Source organism: Anabrus simplex, chromosome 9, assembly GCF_040414725.1.
Source record: "Anabrus simplex isolate iqAnaSimp1 chromosome 9, ASM4041472v1, whole genome shotgun sequence".
NCBI classification, from domain to species: domain Eukaryota; kingdom Metazoa; phylum Arthropoda; class Insecta; order Orthoptera; family Tettigoniidae; genus Anabrus; species Anabrus simplex.
In genome coordinates this window covers 67167540-67184061 of record NC_090273.1, presented here as the reverse complement: position 1 = coordinate 67184061, position 16522 = coordinate 67167540, and the positions used below count along the sequence as shown (strand labels likewise).

Below are 16522 nucleotides of genomic sequence, written 5' to 3'. Positions count from 1 at the left end.
AGCATAAGAACCTTTCGACACAACTCCGTGCTTAGATGACATGGTGTGAACTTGAATAAGAATAATCTCTGACTAAGGATGTTGTTTATAAAATAGGTCTGCTTGGGAAATATACACAGGAAATGCTGTCAACAAGGTCCTGACAGCTTGCTGAGTCAAGGGAATACAGTATGGTTTCACAAGACCCTTCAATATCTCTCTCAACACAATTCTGATGAATGTGCGTGTGATGAGCTCTTTGAAGCGTTCAGCACGGCAGGCGGGTGATAATATTCGCTCTAGAGCGTTAGGGATTGCAAAGAGTTAAAGTCGTCATAGGAATGTCAAACATCTGTACGATTTGCACATTTCATGCGAGGCTTAGCATCCATTTTCTCAATAATTTTTAATATTTCATCATTTGTAAACTGTCTAGGTTTCTTCCTGTCCTTAACTGAATGTCCTATAAACCACTATGAGTAAGTACAGTAGGCCTAATTTACATACGTTGTTACACAATTCACTTACGAATATAAACATCAGACAAGCTACTATTGCGTGATCTGGATAACCACAGGCCCGCAGCAAAGACTGGCTTGGGACTGACACTCTCTGCAGCTGTAGGCCGACATGCTACCGCACTCCGGAGCCATGAAATGAAGTTCTCTGACAAATCTTTACCAAGATCAGTTGTCGCTAGTGTGTCGTGCGCGCAACGTGACCGGGAACACTAAATTAAATCTCTTATGGTGGGAGTTACGAACGTACTAAATGTGCTATCCAGGTTTCTTTAGCATGTATTTAATAGGACATGGACTGGGACTTTAGAATAATGGCATAATAATCAGGGAAACGCACCAGAGAAGGACGTTTTAACCAGTTTCAATGTAGTGAGTTTCAAGAAATTTTTTGGTGCCGTTTTCCCATGAGATTGACACAGACAAACAAATAAACAAACAAAAAACATTGAATTAAACCTACTTTCAACTTTTGTTGACATAATTGAGATGAAAATGAAGTATGTGGCAAAAATTTGAAGTGGTTGATAGTATAATTGTGTGATAAGTTTTAATGTGAGCTGGTATGCTTTGTATGTGACTTGGTATCAATTGAACCATTTCTAAAGTCCGTAAACTTCAGGTAATTTGGGGATACAATTTTCTGTCCTATTAATGTCCTATTAATTCTATTAAAAAATTCTGTTCTAACTATATATCTCAGGAAATCTGAAAAATTCACTAAATTGTGGTTTGTAAATTGCAGGTTCCAGCTCCAGAAGTTGCTGTTGAAGTGGTCTCCAAACAGAAACCTTCTCAATTAGATGATATTAGGCAGCAAACTTCTGTTCCACAAAAAGAAAAGTCTAAACCTGTTGTGGATGTTCCTAAAGAAACAAGGTGAGAATTACCGTTTGAAACAATCGGTAGTCTCGTGTGTTGGTTAAGTGATCATTATAAACAACCCGTGCACTGAGATAGAATATTCTGATTTCTATTTTCCTGCAAATGTGGGGGAATCTTCATATTTGTGCAAATGCTCCTCTTGCTTTATTTATACAACTCATCGCACCTCTAAAAGCACCTCCTCCTGACTGACTGTGCTTCTTTGATAGCAAAATTCCTCTATTTGTTCTATATCAGTTGTGTCTAGTGTCAAGCTAGAACTGTTTCATGGGTTGATGCACATTTCCTTGATCGTCTTGCTATTTATCTTTAATGTGCCGGGCTGAGTGGCTCAGACGGTTGAGGCGCTGGCCTTCTGACCCCAATTTGGCAGGTTCGATCCTGGCTCAGTCTGGTGGTATTCGAAGGTGCTCAAATACGTCAGCCTCGTGTCGGTAGATTTACTGGCACGTAAAAGAATTCCTGCGGGACTAAATTCCGGCACCTCGGCGTCTCCGAAGACCGAAAAAGTAGTTAGTTGGACGTAAAGCAAATAGCATTATTATTATTATCTTTAATGTACAGTGAAATCACGAACCAAGGACTGTGGGATATAGCAAGACCAATGCTATAATAACTGCAAATGCATGCAATGTCAAATTGAGAATGCAAAACATATGGATAAAAACGAGTAATGTTACTGTAATACTCTTGCTAAAACAAGTGCGTTCATTAATAGAAGCTACACAAGTAGCCTACACTAGAACTTCATTACAGCAATAGTAAATAAAAGGTAAAAAAAAAAAAAACTTGTAATATCCAAAAATTGTAATTGTAATTGTAATTGTAATTGTTTTATAGATTATCAGAGCTGCCTCTGTGGATCAGTGGTAGAATGTCGGCCTCTGGATCCCAAGAAAGCGGGTTCAAATCCGGGGGAGGTAGTCGGATATTTAAAGGGCGGAAGTCCATTTGACGCTTCATGTCGTACAATGTCGGCATGTAAAAGATCTCTTGTGAAACATTTGGTGTTTACTCGACAAAATTAATCAAATCTCAGCCACAAACGTCCAAGAGGGATTCGGTTTACTCTGTCTGCCATCTAGTAGGCCCAGAGTAAAACGGAACGTCGAAATTCATCAGCAGCCAGCCAGATAGCGTCAAATTAAAATGTCTGCACATGGTAGCTGAGGCCATATGATGATGATGATGATGATGATGATGATGATGATATTATTCTTGTTTCGTTTTGGCCAACTAAGGACCACGTCATTTCAACTGTTTCCTTTGAGCTTTAATGTTGGTCCAGTATTCCAGTGTTGCTCCTTTCACTCTTTCGTCCATGCCTTTCCAGTTTTCAGCTTTGGCTTTGGTTGGAAACTCTGATGTTCTTGGAGTTTTTTCTTAAGTGGGTCACGCTCCTGGATATCTTCTAATGAGATCCCAATCTCCTGAAAATCTTTCTGTACCTCACTGAACCATTCCCACTTTGCCTTTTCTCTTGGAGGAAAGTGAAAATGCGGTTGGTTAACCATGTTGACTTCATTCGGGCCATGTGTCCATAAAAAGCAATCCTCCTTTTTCGCGCCACTTCGGTTATTTTCTCCACATGTGAGTACAACTTCTGGTTGTGCTGTCTCCTAAACTTGCTGTTGTCTTTGACTGAACTTAAGATTTTCCTCAAAATCTTTCTTTCCTGGCCTAGTCTGACTCCACTTTCGACTCCTTCATAACTCATTTCTCTGCGCCATTCGCGGATCACTTTCTCAAGAATGCAGTTGAACAACAGAGGTGAGAGTCCATCTCCCTGCCTAACTCCTGTCCGTATTTCAAAGGCATCTGAAGTCTCTCCTCTGAACTTAACTTTTGAGGTGGTGTTGGTGAGTCTGTTGGATGTTCGCTCTTGTTTTACCATCCAAGCCAAATTCCTTTTAAGATCTGAATTAGGGTAGTTCTGTCAGTTGAAGATAGGCCTTCTTAAAGTCGATGAACATTACTACGAAAGGCTTGCTCCTTAGTTTAAGATATGAAAGGATAGATTTTGGATTCATAATCTGCTCCACACATGACTTTCCTTTCCTGAAACCTCCTTTGTAATCACCCAGCTCTGGATCTAGCTGTTCTTCTGCCCTGATTTGAAGAGTTTTCGAGAGAATTTTGTAGGTTATAAGTAGGAGAGAGATGCCGCGATAGTTGTTAACGACTTGTTGCCTTTCTTATGAAATGGGTGGATTAGGGCAGATGTCCAGTCACTTGGAAGTCTTTCAGTATTCTAGATCTCATGTATGATGTCCGTTAATTTCCCCACTGCATTGTCACTAGCAAACTTCCACAATTCAGCTATTATCAAATCTTCACTCGGCGCTTTATTGTTCTTCAAGGATTGGATAATCTGTCTGATTTCCTCTTTCGTAGGTGGAGCTGAATCTGGGCAGACTTGGTAGACTTGTGTTTTATCTTCAAATATGAATCTGGATATTGGGGCCGCACAGATAAGAAGGGATTCGAAGTATTTTGCAAGGATCCGGCAGTTTTCCTTGTCATTACGGGCTAGTTTATAATATACTTACAAATTTGTATTTTTTATTTTTCTATTCCACCTTTTCAATACAATTGATTTTATGTTGTTAGAAATTCATATTGCTACAACACTACTTTAAAGGGTCATGTTTCGCTTGGTTTCAAGCATCCTCAGCCTTTGTAATTTATCTCAAGTTTAAGACCTGTCATTGTTAATTTGCTATGACAAATTTGTACTTAATTATGATTCTAAAATTAAGTAGTAAAATACATAAACATAGGTATTTGTGAACACATGGAAAGTTTAATAATATGAATGACAATACTAAAATTGGAATATTCGTTAATTCTAATGACATTGACGTCCAAAACACAGTAATATCTTCATAATAATGAGATTTGGCTAAAATTTTCCAGTTCTAGTTTATTAAAAACGATTGTTATTTGACTCCTTGTATTAAAATTTGAGTCGTAGTTTTTGTTAAAACTCATTAGTGTCTAAAGTTTAAAATCTTGGATACGTAGGAAATCTGCTTCAGGTTTTAATTTGAGGCATGCTTCTGTAATTTATTAGTTGTGAACGGTAAGATGCTAAAATAGGTAGTTTCATTGAACTAGTCTTGTTTTGACGATCAATTCTTATTTTGGCAGTAGTTCGTTTTTATGAGAGCTTAGTCAAAAGGGACGTCAATCTGAAAATCTTGAGGTGTTGATATGTTTTCTTATTTCACAATATTTGAATGATGGTGCATCTGTAACAAAGGAAAATTACATGATAATGTTGTGTGTTATTGTGCTTTTACAGTGATCGTATTGGTATGTATCACTTACCCCTTTGACTGCTACTACAAAACCTCATGGTACTTATTACATTACGGTGACTGTTATCTTTCGTGTTTCTACTCCTTGTGTTATACGTATGAAGAAGCTGTTGTAAAGGGCGGGTAGGGGACTTAGGGGAAGAAATATTAGGCGGGGCGTTAAACATTGGTGTATCGTGTGGCGAGGAGTGTTTATCTTTTGTCGAGGTGGGATTATGGGATGAAACGGTGGGTGGGGCGTTGGACCTTGGTGTATTGTGTGGAGGGGAATCTTTATGCATTATCAAAGTAGTAATTGTTTCTATTTTTGTGGTGGGAGTTTTCAGATTAAATGTCTTAAAGAATTTACTGTTAAGTGATTTGAAAGTTTGTAGTAATATTGGCAATTGCTCTATTAACGGACTTCTTAATTCAACCACATCATTCAGGTTTTTTCCCCCTATTAAAATATTGGTCCAAATAAATATATATTTTCTCAAACTCCATCATTAGCTTCCCTTTTTCAATCCTTTTGATTATTGTGAGGTCTCTGTCTATTGTGGTATATTGATGGCCAGTTTCTTTCATGTGGTTACTTATTGCGGAATATTTATTTTGCTTTAAAGCATTAAAGTGTTCCATGTTTTCCATTGGAATCTCTGAACTGTAGGCTCGGTGGGTCGTATTTCCTCAAGTTGCTTTTAAATGTTTTATAAAAGTCGTTTGTATTGTTCTTGAAATCCTGCTCAATTTGAGCCAGCTGGTGTTTATCAAAAGCACGTTTAATGCTGTGAATGGTTTTTGCTGCACACTTTCTCTCATTCAAGAAGTTTGTCCAGTTGACTTGGTTCTTTAGCGAGTTCCATTTCTTTGCCTTATCGCTGCATCGCATTCACTGTTCCACCAAGCATGCTTCCTGGGTTGAGTAAGCTGAATCGTCTCTTTAGCTGTTTTGACCAGGGCCTTGCGCATTTGTTCCCAGTTCTCTGCATCCACAGATTGTAGTTTCTGCGTGAACGCATGGTTAGATCCTAGTTTTTCTCTATCAAATCTTTCAATCTTTTTGACTCGAACTCTCCTTGTGTTTCTTGGGAGCAGTTTGATTTTCATCTTGGATAGATTGTGATCTGAGTCCAGTTTTGCATGTCTTAGAACTTTCACATTCTGAATTTCTCTTTGAGCCTTCTGTGCGATCGCGACATGATCAATCTGGAATTCACCAAGGTGGCGAATTGGGGATTTCCAGGTCTTATGTTTCTTGGGCAGGTGTTTAAAAGCAATAGACTTCATTGTGAGGTTAAATGCCTTACACAGCTCTATTAGCCTTTCTCCATTATGATTTGTTCTCTAGTGAGCAGGATAGTTTCCAACGATGTTTCGGAACTTTCTCTCTTTGCTTACCTGTGCATTGAAATCTCCAAGCACGATTATGGTATGTTTGACTGAAATCTTGGATAAAATCTCCTCAAGTTCTTCCCAGAATCTATCAGTTCCCTCCAAGTCTCTCTTGTTCGCGTGGTTGATCGGTGCATGAATGTTCACAATAGTATACATTTTGTTTGTGCTTCGAAAGGACAGAGTGGAGACTCTGCTATTCACAGAGGTGAAATTTGTTATTGAGTCCAGAATCATTTTGTTGACTACAAATCCTTTGCCGAGGTGGGGGACAGTCTGTAAATCTTTCGTGGAGTCCCCGATACCTCCGAACATGTCGGTGCAGGCTCCCCTGAATCCGAAGGCCCGCTAACATCGTACAAGATGACAGTGGATTGGTTACCACCTGGGGTAGTAGCTTTAGCTGAAATTTCCTCCATGCATTTAACAGTTGAAAAACTGTAGACTGGGATCGGTGATATTTCGCACCGACCAAGGTACTACCAAGGTTGTGAGCCTTGGAGCCCCCAGCACCGATCAGTTCACTGACCCAGTTTCCCGCTGGGATTGGTTACCCAAACTTCCACTGGGTTGCTCGGTTTAACAGGGGCACCTCTTGTAGGTTATGTGCTGGAGTTGGAGTGAAAGAGGCTAGTTGGATTCTCTTGCTGAATCCAATAGTTTATTAGTGCAGATGGTTGCAACGACGCATTTCACTCCCATTTTCTTATGAAGTGGGTGGATTAGGGCAGATGTCCAGTCACTTGGAAGTCTTTCAGTATTCCAGATCTCATATGTGATGTCCATTAATTTTTCCACTGCATTGTCATTAGCAAACTTCCACAGTTCAGTTATTATCAATCTTCACCCGGCGCTTTATTGTTCTTCAAGAATTCTATAATCTGTCTGATTTCCTCTTTTGTAGGTGGAGCTGAATCTGGGTGGACTTGAGTTTGATCTTCAAATATGAATCTGGATATTGGGGCCTTGCCGATAAGAAGGGATTTGAAGTATTTTGCAAGGATCTGGCAGTTTTCCTTGTCGTGTGACACGTTTACCAGGTTTATCCTTGAAGATCCTGAAACCTTCAGATTCAAAGCCTGCTCATCTGTAAATCATCATCATGAGGCACCCTATCAAAGTGAAAAACACACTAAAAGTTCACTTTCATAAATGTACTGCATGTAAAACTCACTATTCTCCCGTCACCGAGAGAACCGAACCTGATGAAAACAAAGAAAAATGTGTATCCGTATGTATTCATCCGCGGTCTAAACGCTGATTGGAGAATCACTGGGCTACTCCCAGACACTTGGCAGGAACCACGTGGGCAGTCTTGAAACTGTCGTTACTTCGCTTGATTGCGGCGATTACATTAGGATCAGCTCTACATAGACTGTTGCCGGATACCACTGACGTCAACGTGTACAGTAGTTGACAGGCAATTGTGATGCAGATTACGGCACAAATTATACTCACTGTACGCGAAAAATAAACAACAATGAATGATAAATGGCATCTCGATATTTAACATATCAGAAAAGAAAGGTAGATTTGAATTTATGGCTGAAAAGTAAATACATAATAAATCAATCATAACAGCGCATATAAGTAAAACTTCACACATTTAATATTCCAATCAAGTAAAATTCTAGCGGGGATCTTAGAAGAGGCAATATTAAAACAATAAAATGTACAGTACCGGTACTTTACCTAATCAGAATATGATAAAGGATGAACGCCTTCCAAGTAAGCGCTTCTTCGATTTCCCAGGTGTTCTTACCAATCCTTGGTGCAGTCGTTCGCTGCGCGCGGTATTAATGCTCCACTCCGAAACACAAGTGAACTCGGATGTCAGCTTCGCAAATCCTTTAAAGCTAAAGTCGGGTATTTCTTACAAATGTATGAAACACATTCAATGCAATTGCCTTCTCGCCACTTTTCAAAGGTTTCCCTTTGCGATGCTTAACGAACTCAACTCGGTGATCCACATTGCACAAGAACAAGTAATGTCTCGCTCACTCACTCACTCACGCACTGTACTGCTTGCTTCCCAAGCTCACAGCTTAACAAAATGGCAGGTCAAGCATGAGCAAATGCGTCCCTTGTGCTCTTCAGTTTGAAATGCTTGTTTATATTAAATAACATTGAATACAAATAGTTTTTTGTATATTTCTCTGACTTAAATTATTTGAGGAATTATATTTCGGACATTTGATCTAGGATCGCATTAGCCGTGATGTGGCTAACGAACTTGTTTCATGTCTCCGCGTAGCTGTGCCGCGGCAACACTAACCAATAAACGTTAACCCAAGCACGTGCTTATGTTTACATCACGACTGGTTCTCTGGGTGAAATTTGTATACAGAATACTGACAATGTAGGTAGGTCAAAAATATTACAAGTAACATATCACAGCACACACACACAAATCCTCGTAATGTTAGAGGTACAGTAAATTTTTCCTGTAGGATTTCTGATTGCAATTTTAACAAACATGCTGAATGCATAAGCAAGCTCAGCACGACATTACAAGTTGATCCTTATTCCTCCCCCTACCAGGACAAGAACATACTAGATCATAGAGTGGCTATAGCAGCTATGGGCGGAGGCAAGCAACACTGTGCCCGCTGTGATATAAATGTACCAGCTAACGACAACAGCTGTCTGAGTAATCTCGCATGTGTCAAGTTCATCTTTGATAGAAATTATTTTATAGTTTGGCTTATTATTGTAGCATGTATATGCTTACATTCTGTTTCACATGCTTTTGTTCGAGCAACACATCTTGAGAAATGTGTGTCGCTTGCAGGATATGCCCTACCCTTTTCCAAAGCTGGTTTTCTTGTCCCATTATAAGCGTAGATCATTTTTACAATGGGGTTGCCTCTCCCAAAAGTATCTTAGAGCTATTGCCAGTGATTATTCTGGTCATCCCTAACATGGAGAGCAAGTGCTTTCTGTAACCACTCCACTCGAGGACAGACACTATAGCTGATAGGTTGCTACATTCACCATATCTGTTGTACTGAAGCCCACCTTTTCTGCCGTTGAGGTCTTCATATATTACCCTGAACTGAGACTCATACCAGGTAGTATACGCCAATTTGATGTGCCCTAAACTCACATAAGCAGGGTCGCCACTCCCTGAGATACAGGGTTCCTACCTTGCTACCTCACTAAACATCCCAGATATATATGTATATATTAAGTATATGAAGGTACTTGTGAGTATTTTCTTTTATGTTGTTCATGTTGTTTCAGAGAAGGGAGTCGGAAGGTTGCTACATTCTCCGAGGTCCAGGCAACCCCACCCGAGGTGATCATACCTGTCACAGTGGCTGATTTGGTTCCTCAGGTAAAATTGTATTTGAAGTTTTCATTCTGTTGACATAACCTAGCTTCCACTTTCATTCCCCTTATTTTGAACAGTAAAAGAATTATGTATTCAACCCCTTGTAGCACTCATTGAAGGAAAGAAAGAAAGAAAGAAAGAAAGAAAGAAAGAAAGAAAGAAAGAGAGAAAGAGTTCCTTGCTCTTCATAAACAATGGTACTACCTAAAGAAAGGGAAAGGCCAAAAATGGCAGGTAAAATGGAAAATTCCCTGGGCCTATGTTGATGAAGGGAGGCTGGGAGAGAACTTTATATAAGTACTCTCATATGCAGTTCCTAAGTTGGTTGTAGGTTATGTCATCATCAATGTCCCTTTTCAGACGCCCGGGTGTGTTTAACAGGCCTCCTCCACTTCTTTCTGTCCCTCCACTTTTCCTGCTCCATTACTTCCGTCACATCCAATCCAGCTTCTCTAATATCCTTCCAAATCTGATCCATCCACCTTCTTTTCGGTCTTCCAACTGGTCTCTTTCCCTTAAAATCTCTTTCCAATTCCCTTCTTGCTACCCGTTCCTTTCCCATTCTTTTTACATGTCCGAACCATCTCAGTCTTGCTTTCTATATCTTCTGTACTGACGGTTCTACATTTATCTCTTCTTTGATTCTAATATTTTGAATTCTTTCTCTTCTTGTCTATTTAACCGATGTTCTTAAAAATTTCATTTCTACTGCTTGGATGTTACTATCTTATCTATTATTAGTTACCAGCATTTCTGGTCCATGTTACAATTGGTATGAAATACTGTTTATATAATATTAATTTTGTTCTCTTGGGTACTTTGTCATCCCATAAAAGCTCTCTGACTTGATGATAAAATGTTGTACCTTTACTTAGTCTGTTATTAATTTCAGTGTTGATTTCATTACTTCTATTAATAATGCTACCCAGATATGTAAACTGTTCTACATTCTCTAACCGTTCTCCTTCTATGTACACTTGGCTTCTCTTTTTCTCTTTTCCACAGTGCATGACTACAGTTTTCTTTTTACTAATTACCATTCCAAACTCATTCAGATTTTTATTCCAATGTCCAGTCTACTTTGTACTTCCTTTTCTCCCTTTCCCCAAATCGCCACATCATCTGCAAATTCCAAAGCAATTCACTTCATCACTATTGACCCTATGTTTTACACATTTTATGATTTCATCCATCAGTATAATAAACATTAATGGCAACAGTGCACTTCCTTGCTTGAGACCTTTTTTGTATAAAATGTTTCAGAGTCACCAATCCCCACTTGTACATGCTGCTTTTACTCTCATGATACAACATTTTTATCTTGTTAATTAATGGTTTTGGTACATTCCTTTTCAGTAGGCATTCCCATACATGTTTTCTCTTAACTGTATCATAAGCTTTTTCTAAATCAAAAAAATACAAAGATGATTTCCTTGTTCCTTTCCATATGTTTTTCCATTATCGTTCGCACTGTAAATATCAGGTCTATTGTTGATCTATTTGGTCTAAAGTCATATTGTTCTTCCTCTGACTGTGTTTCAGTTATATCCCTCAGTCTTTTATCTATGACTTTCTCCATTACTTTTAGCCCATGTGATAATAGGGTTATAACTCTACAATTTTCACATTTCTTCCTATTATGTTTCTTGAAGAATGGTACAATGCTTCCTTGTTGCCAATCTTCAGGCGTCCTTTCACCCTTACATATGACATTGAGGGCTCGGTATAGCCACTGTAATCCATAACTTCCTGCTGTCTTAATCATATCGGCATTGAATTCATCTTTTCCACTTGCTTTACCTTTGGTCATTGCTTTCACTGCCCTTTCAAGTTCCAACCATGTTATTGGGTTCTCTTCTTTTTCTCCATCTGTTATTTCCATGTTCTTATCTCCTTCTTCCTCCGAGCCGTAATCCTCATTATAAAGTTTTTCAGAATGTTTTGCCATTACCTTCTGAAGACCCTTTTCGTCATGTACTATGGATCCATCTCTTCTTTCTAATCAGTTGATTTTTTCTTGATTTATTCTTTTCGATTTTATTACTCTGTATAATAGTTTCAGATTTCCTTGACTATCTTGCTCAGTTTTGTTGGTAAACTCTCCCCAACATTTCTCCTTTTCTTCTTTGATACTCCTCTGTACTTGTAGTTTCAGTCTTTTGTATTCCACATTAACTTTTCTATCTTTTTCTCAGCCCTCTGATACATTTTTTGCTTTTCTTTATCCATTTCTTTCTTCACCTTGTTCCTTTCTTTCTTATCTTTTTAAAATTTTGTCTGTCCACCACCGTGTGTCATTTCCCTTAACCTTTGCTTTTGTTTTCCTGCATACCGCAATTGCTGCTTCCACAAATGTCTGTCTTAAATTGTCCCACTCTTCTTCTCCACTTCGTATTTCTGTGTTGGGCAACTTCCTTTTTATCCCATCTTAGAATGCCATTCTTTTATCCTTCTCCTCCAATTCCCAAATCCTGATCTTTGGTTTCTTCTTCAGTTCAATTTTAGGGATTTTTACTTGTTTAAATTCCACAGTTAATAATCTATGATAACCTTCCATACTTCATTGGGGATTATCTTCGTATTCATGACGTATCTTCCCCATTCTGGGTCTGTTGTCAAAAAATCGATGGGTGTTCCTTACTGTCCATCCCAACTATATCATCTGATCTTATGGCTATTTCTCTTCATAAACCATGTATTCTTTATTATCAGGTTATTTTTTATACAAAAGTCCAATTCTCTCCATCCTTATTTCTATCGTCATACCCATGTGAGCCCAAAGCATTCTCACATGAGCATTCAGATCTCCCATTATTATGATCCCATATCCAGCAATATGTGTTTCCAGTTCATTGAGGAAATCTTGTTTTTCTTCCACGCTACATCCTGTCTGTGGAGCATACACCTGTACTGTCTTCAGTAGTTCCTTGCTTACATGTATGTGCATTATTATAATTCTTCCATTTACAGACTCAACTTCAGCTGGTTCAACATTCTGATTCACTATAAATCGCACTCCATTTCTTTTCTCTTTACTGTTATCCATCTAGTACAAGGTGTACCATTTTTTTAGTTTCTTCATTCCTTTCCCTTTCCATTTAACTTCACTTAATACCTGGATGTTGAGTTTTCGTCTCTCCATTAGATCAGTCAATTCATTATCCTTCGCATTCATTGTTAAAATATTTATTGTTCCAAATTGGTTTTTGTTGTCTGATCTAACACTTGCACAAACATCAGTAGTACCATCATACTGTGCAACTGTAGCCAGAGACTTGCCAATTCCATTTCCATTTGCAAACTTTCATCCGAGGCTTGTATTATAGTCGAAAGCAAGTACAACTTGACTCATCTGCTGACCTGCTAAGCCTAACGCATCTGAGGTTTTCTTTTGGGGTTTGCTCCTTAGCCTTTGAAAATTCCTCTTCTCCACAAGCCAGTTGTTTCCTCTTCTGATTTTCTCCATCTAATTTAGCCTTATCCACCATCTTCACCATTCCAAAGGTCTCCTTCTTTGCCTAAGATGCTGTTAAGGTCTTCAGGGCATGAGTTGCACGTTATACCCTGTGAGACTGGGTCCCTGCCTGAACTTAGCTCTCCTTCACACCAGCCTACTGATGTGGAGGATACCCACCCCCGCAACATGGATGCACCATAGAAGAATTACTCGAGTGAAGGATAGGGAAGGTGACCCTATCTCCCTTGAGCCGGGTTAATGTTTGTGTATGATGCCGCAACCAATGTAGGTTAAGTCATTTCCACAAATAAGGAAAGTAATGCAGTGTTATAGCATAGTGAGTTAACATATTGCGACAATGAAGGCCGAGGGCAGGGTGGCCGATAATAATCCCAGCTAGAGACGATAATTGTGGTCAGTTGTGACAATGTGGATGGTGCCAGCAGCGAGCAAAACAGTAGTGCCGGCGAATTGTTTAGCCTTGCGGTAAGAAAGCTCGTAGAAGAACCTGGAAGCTGATTAACAATGGACCAAGCTCCCAGAATGATCTAGAAGTGGGAACTTCTAGAATCTTCTGTGGGCGTATTGAGTGTGTCAGCTGTGAGTGAAAGTAAGCGGTACGCAATGGTCACAACTTCGTGTCGGGTCATTCTTTGGGAATGATTCCATCAGACGGCTGTGCAGAGTTTCAATGAGGCTCGCTAGTTGCAACTGTTCTGGGACAACACTGGACTGTGAGAAGCTGTGTGGAGAACAGGTTTGACACGCTGGTGTGCAGTGTTGACTGCTCAGGTGACTCTGTGTGAGTAAAGAAAAACTTTGTTGAATGGAAAACTCACACACAAGTGAACGTGTAATTAACTGTAAATAGTAGTTTGATAAATTTAGAAGATGGTGAAACACGCTACCTCTATGTATACTAATGTTTAGTTTTAAGGGCCCCGTCATAATATGGTCACCATGTACAACAGTTCGATGTCATACAATGGCCTCCTAGGCTGAGAATGAGTTTGTACAATTGTACAGTAAAACCTGTCATCAGGCTGGAATTTTTTCCCGCTGTATGCAGGATTCTGGTTCATAAAGGTGATTAAAAATAAATAAAAATAATCCAGCAGTAGATTTACATGATTTTGTGCAGTAGTAGATACAATAATGACACTAATCACACATTTGTATACACTAGTTTAGCGGCACTAACACAAACATGTTCTTGCTTAGAACTTCCTCGCAGTGCACAATAGTACAGTACATGCACTTATTTAATACACATTACATGTTTTATAGAAATAATATCAATAATAGTACTGTACAGTACTGTCATTTACTTCTTCCAGTAATACAGAATTGGATGCTGGACACAATTATCCCTGGTAGCACAGTTCTCAAAATGTGGGCATGGCAAATAATGTTGAACAATTCCGTATCATTTTTTGCTAGCAAAAAAGACCTAATGTACTTTACGGCTGATAGGGCAAGTGGGTAGGACTTCACGTTACATAAACCATCTTCTTCATCGTCTTCATTCTTGTCATCATTGCCATCAATTTCTGTTTTTTTCTTTCTTGTAGGTGACGGATGACCAACTCTTTGATGTTTTCTGATGCCTGTGTCTCAACTTCTTGATCAGTGACCACGTAATCTTCTGCACAGACATTACAATAATTGCACTGTTTGAGAGTTAATTTCCTGGCTGAATGCTATCTCGGCCATCTTAGATCCATTCGAAATATACATGTACCGAAAAGGGTTAGGAAGGAAATTTACAAGTTATTTTTATTATAGCGTAAAATTTCCTTCTGTGTTTGCATCAAACAAGTTCTGCTAAATACCTGTAAACCTGCCAGAATCTTAAACCATAATTCATGGGACTGAGAAAATTTTCCAATGTAGACAATTTAAGGCAGGTTTTTTCTGTATTTGCGGTGTAGAGTCCCTGTTATCTCCTAGGTGGTTGAGCCCCAGTGATCTCCTTGCTAGTTCATGCAGGAGTCCTGTCTTGCTTTAATATTTTGTCTGAGTGCATTTCCTGCTCACTGGTGTTGAGTGGAGAGAACAGACTGGTCAGCCGAAAAAAATACAAAATGTTATCAGACTGAGTGTCAGAGTTGTAAACAATGTATGTTTAAAATCTTCAATAAAATAGATGTTTTGTAAGATTTCAATTTCCACTAAGAAGAATTTTTAAAAAGTAGTTCAAAGTATCTTGACTTGTGTAAAATCCAATTTACTGAACATGATTTTTTAAATATTAAAGTGGACATTTTAGTGAACAATGTGGATGTAGATTCTCCAGTCCACAATTTCTTGTAATATTCATAAATTATCTTAATATTTTTCAGCCTGTTGAGCATATTGAGGAAACTGCAGAAGTTGACGTTGAAGAAGAAGAAGAAGAAGAAGAAGAAGAAGGAGAAGAAGAAGAAGAAGATGATGATGATGATGATGACGATGATGAACAGACTGAAATTAGACAGGAAGAGCCTGTCTTAGCAGATCAGACTGAAGAAGAAGATGAAATTTTAGAAAGGAAACTTGTGAGCTTTGAGGAAGCAGCATCAACAAATACTGTACCAAATTTTGTTTTCTCGATTGAATCACTGAACAAAGAGAAACCCACTGTTCCCTTTCAAGCTCCCGACTTTCCTGACTTTCGTGAGGAAAGTCCTGAAACTGAAGAATATGGTGAGACAAAATATCCTGATACTGAACATACAGTAGCTGTTACGGACAGAAGATCAGACGAAGAAGAGATAGAAGATGAGGAATTTGTAGAGGAAGAAGATGAGGAAGAAGATTATGACGACAACCTGGACGAAAAAGAAGAGGAAATGGGGCAACTTGAGGAAGTGGATGTGAATGAGGAAAGGTAAGCCCATTGTGTGTTACTTCACTGTAAATTAAGGATGGATGGACGGGCGGGCGGGCGGGCGGGCGGGCGGGCTTGCATCTGGAAGATAGTGTGTTCGAACCCCACTGTCGGCAGCCCTGAAGATGTTTTTCCATTGTTTCCCATTTTCAAACCAGGCAGATGCTGGGACTGTACCTTAATTAAGGCCAGGGCCGCTTCCTTCCCACTCCTAGCCCTTTCCTATCCCATCGTCGCCATAAGACCTATCTGTATCGGTGAGACGTAAGGCCAATTGTAAAAACAAAAACAAAAAAGCAGTTGCCTGTAGCACTGGAGTTCAATAGCATGCTGCCATCTCTCCTTCTCTATGAGAATTGCCCATACTTTACACCCATGCAGTGCCACACTCTAAATGTAGGACTTGAGGAATGTCTTTTGAACTTTTAGTGGTATGCCTTGTTATGCCATAAAGAACTTCCATCGGACGGGTTGGTCCTGTGGTTTGGGGCGTGCAGTTGTGAGCTTGCATCTGGAAGATAATGGGTTCGAACCCCACTGTCAGCAGCCCTGAAGATCGTTTTCTGTGGTTTCCAATTTTCACACCAGGCAAATGCGGGGGCTGTACCGTAATTAAGGCTATGACTGCTGCGTTCCCACTTCTAGGCCTTTCCTATCCCATTGTTGCCATTAGACCTATGTGTGTTGGTGCGACATTATAAAAAAAAAAGAACTTCCTTTAATTGCAGCCACTTTTGCTAGGCGTAGCCATGATCTTATTTCTCCTGAGGATCTGCCACTTTTTAT

At 39.3% G+C, this 16522-nt stretch overlaps 1 protein-coding gene across 1 annotated transcript in view; it reads left to right on the top strand.

The window, feature by feature from the left end:
- Positions 1–16522, top strand: part of xmas (RRM_XMAS2 and SAC3_GANP domain-containing protein xmas) — a 224530-nt gene that overhangs the window by 98898 nt on the left and 109110 nt on the right. The window contains exons 13-15 of the mRNA XM_067154007.2: positions 1243–1376; positions 9320–9413; positions 15210–15736. Coding sequence (XP_067010108.2) covers positions 1243–1376; positions 9320–9413; positions 15210–15736 — 755 coding nt within the window. The remainder of the gene's footprint in view (positions 1–1242; positions 1377–9319; positions 9414–15209; positions 15737–16522) is intronic.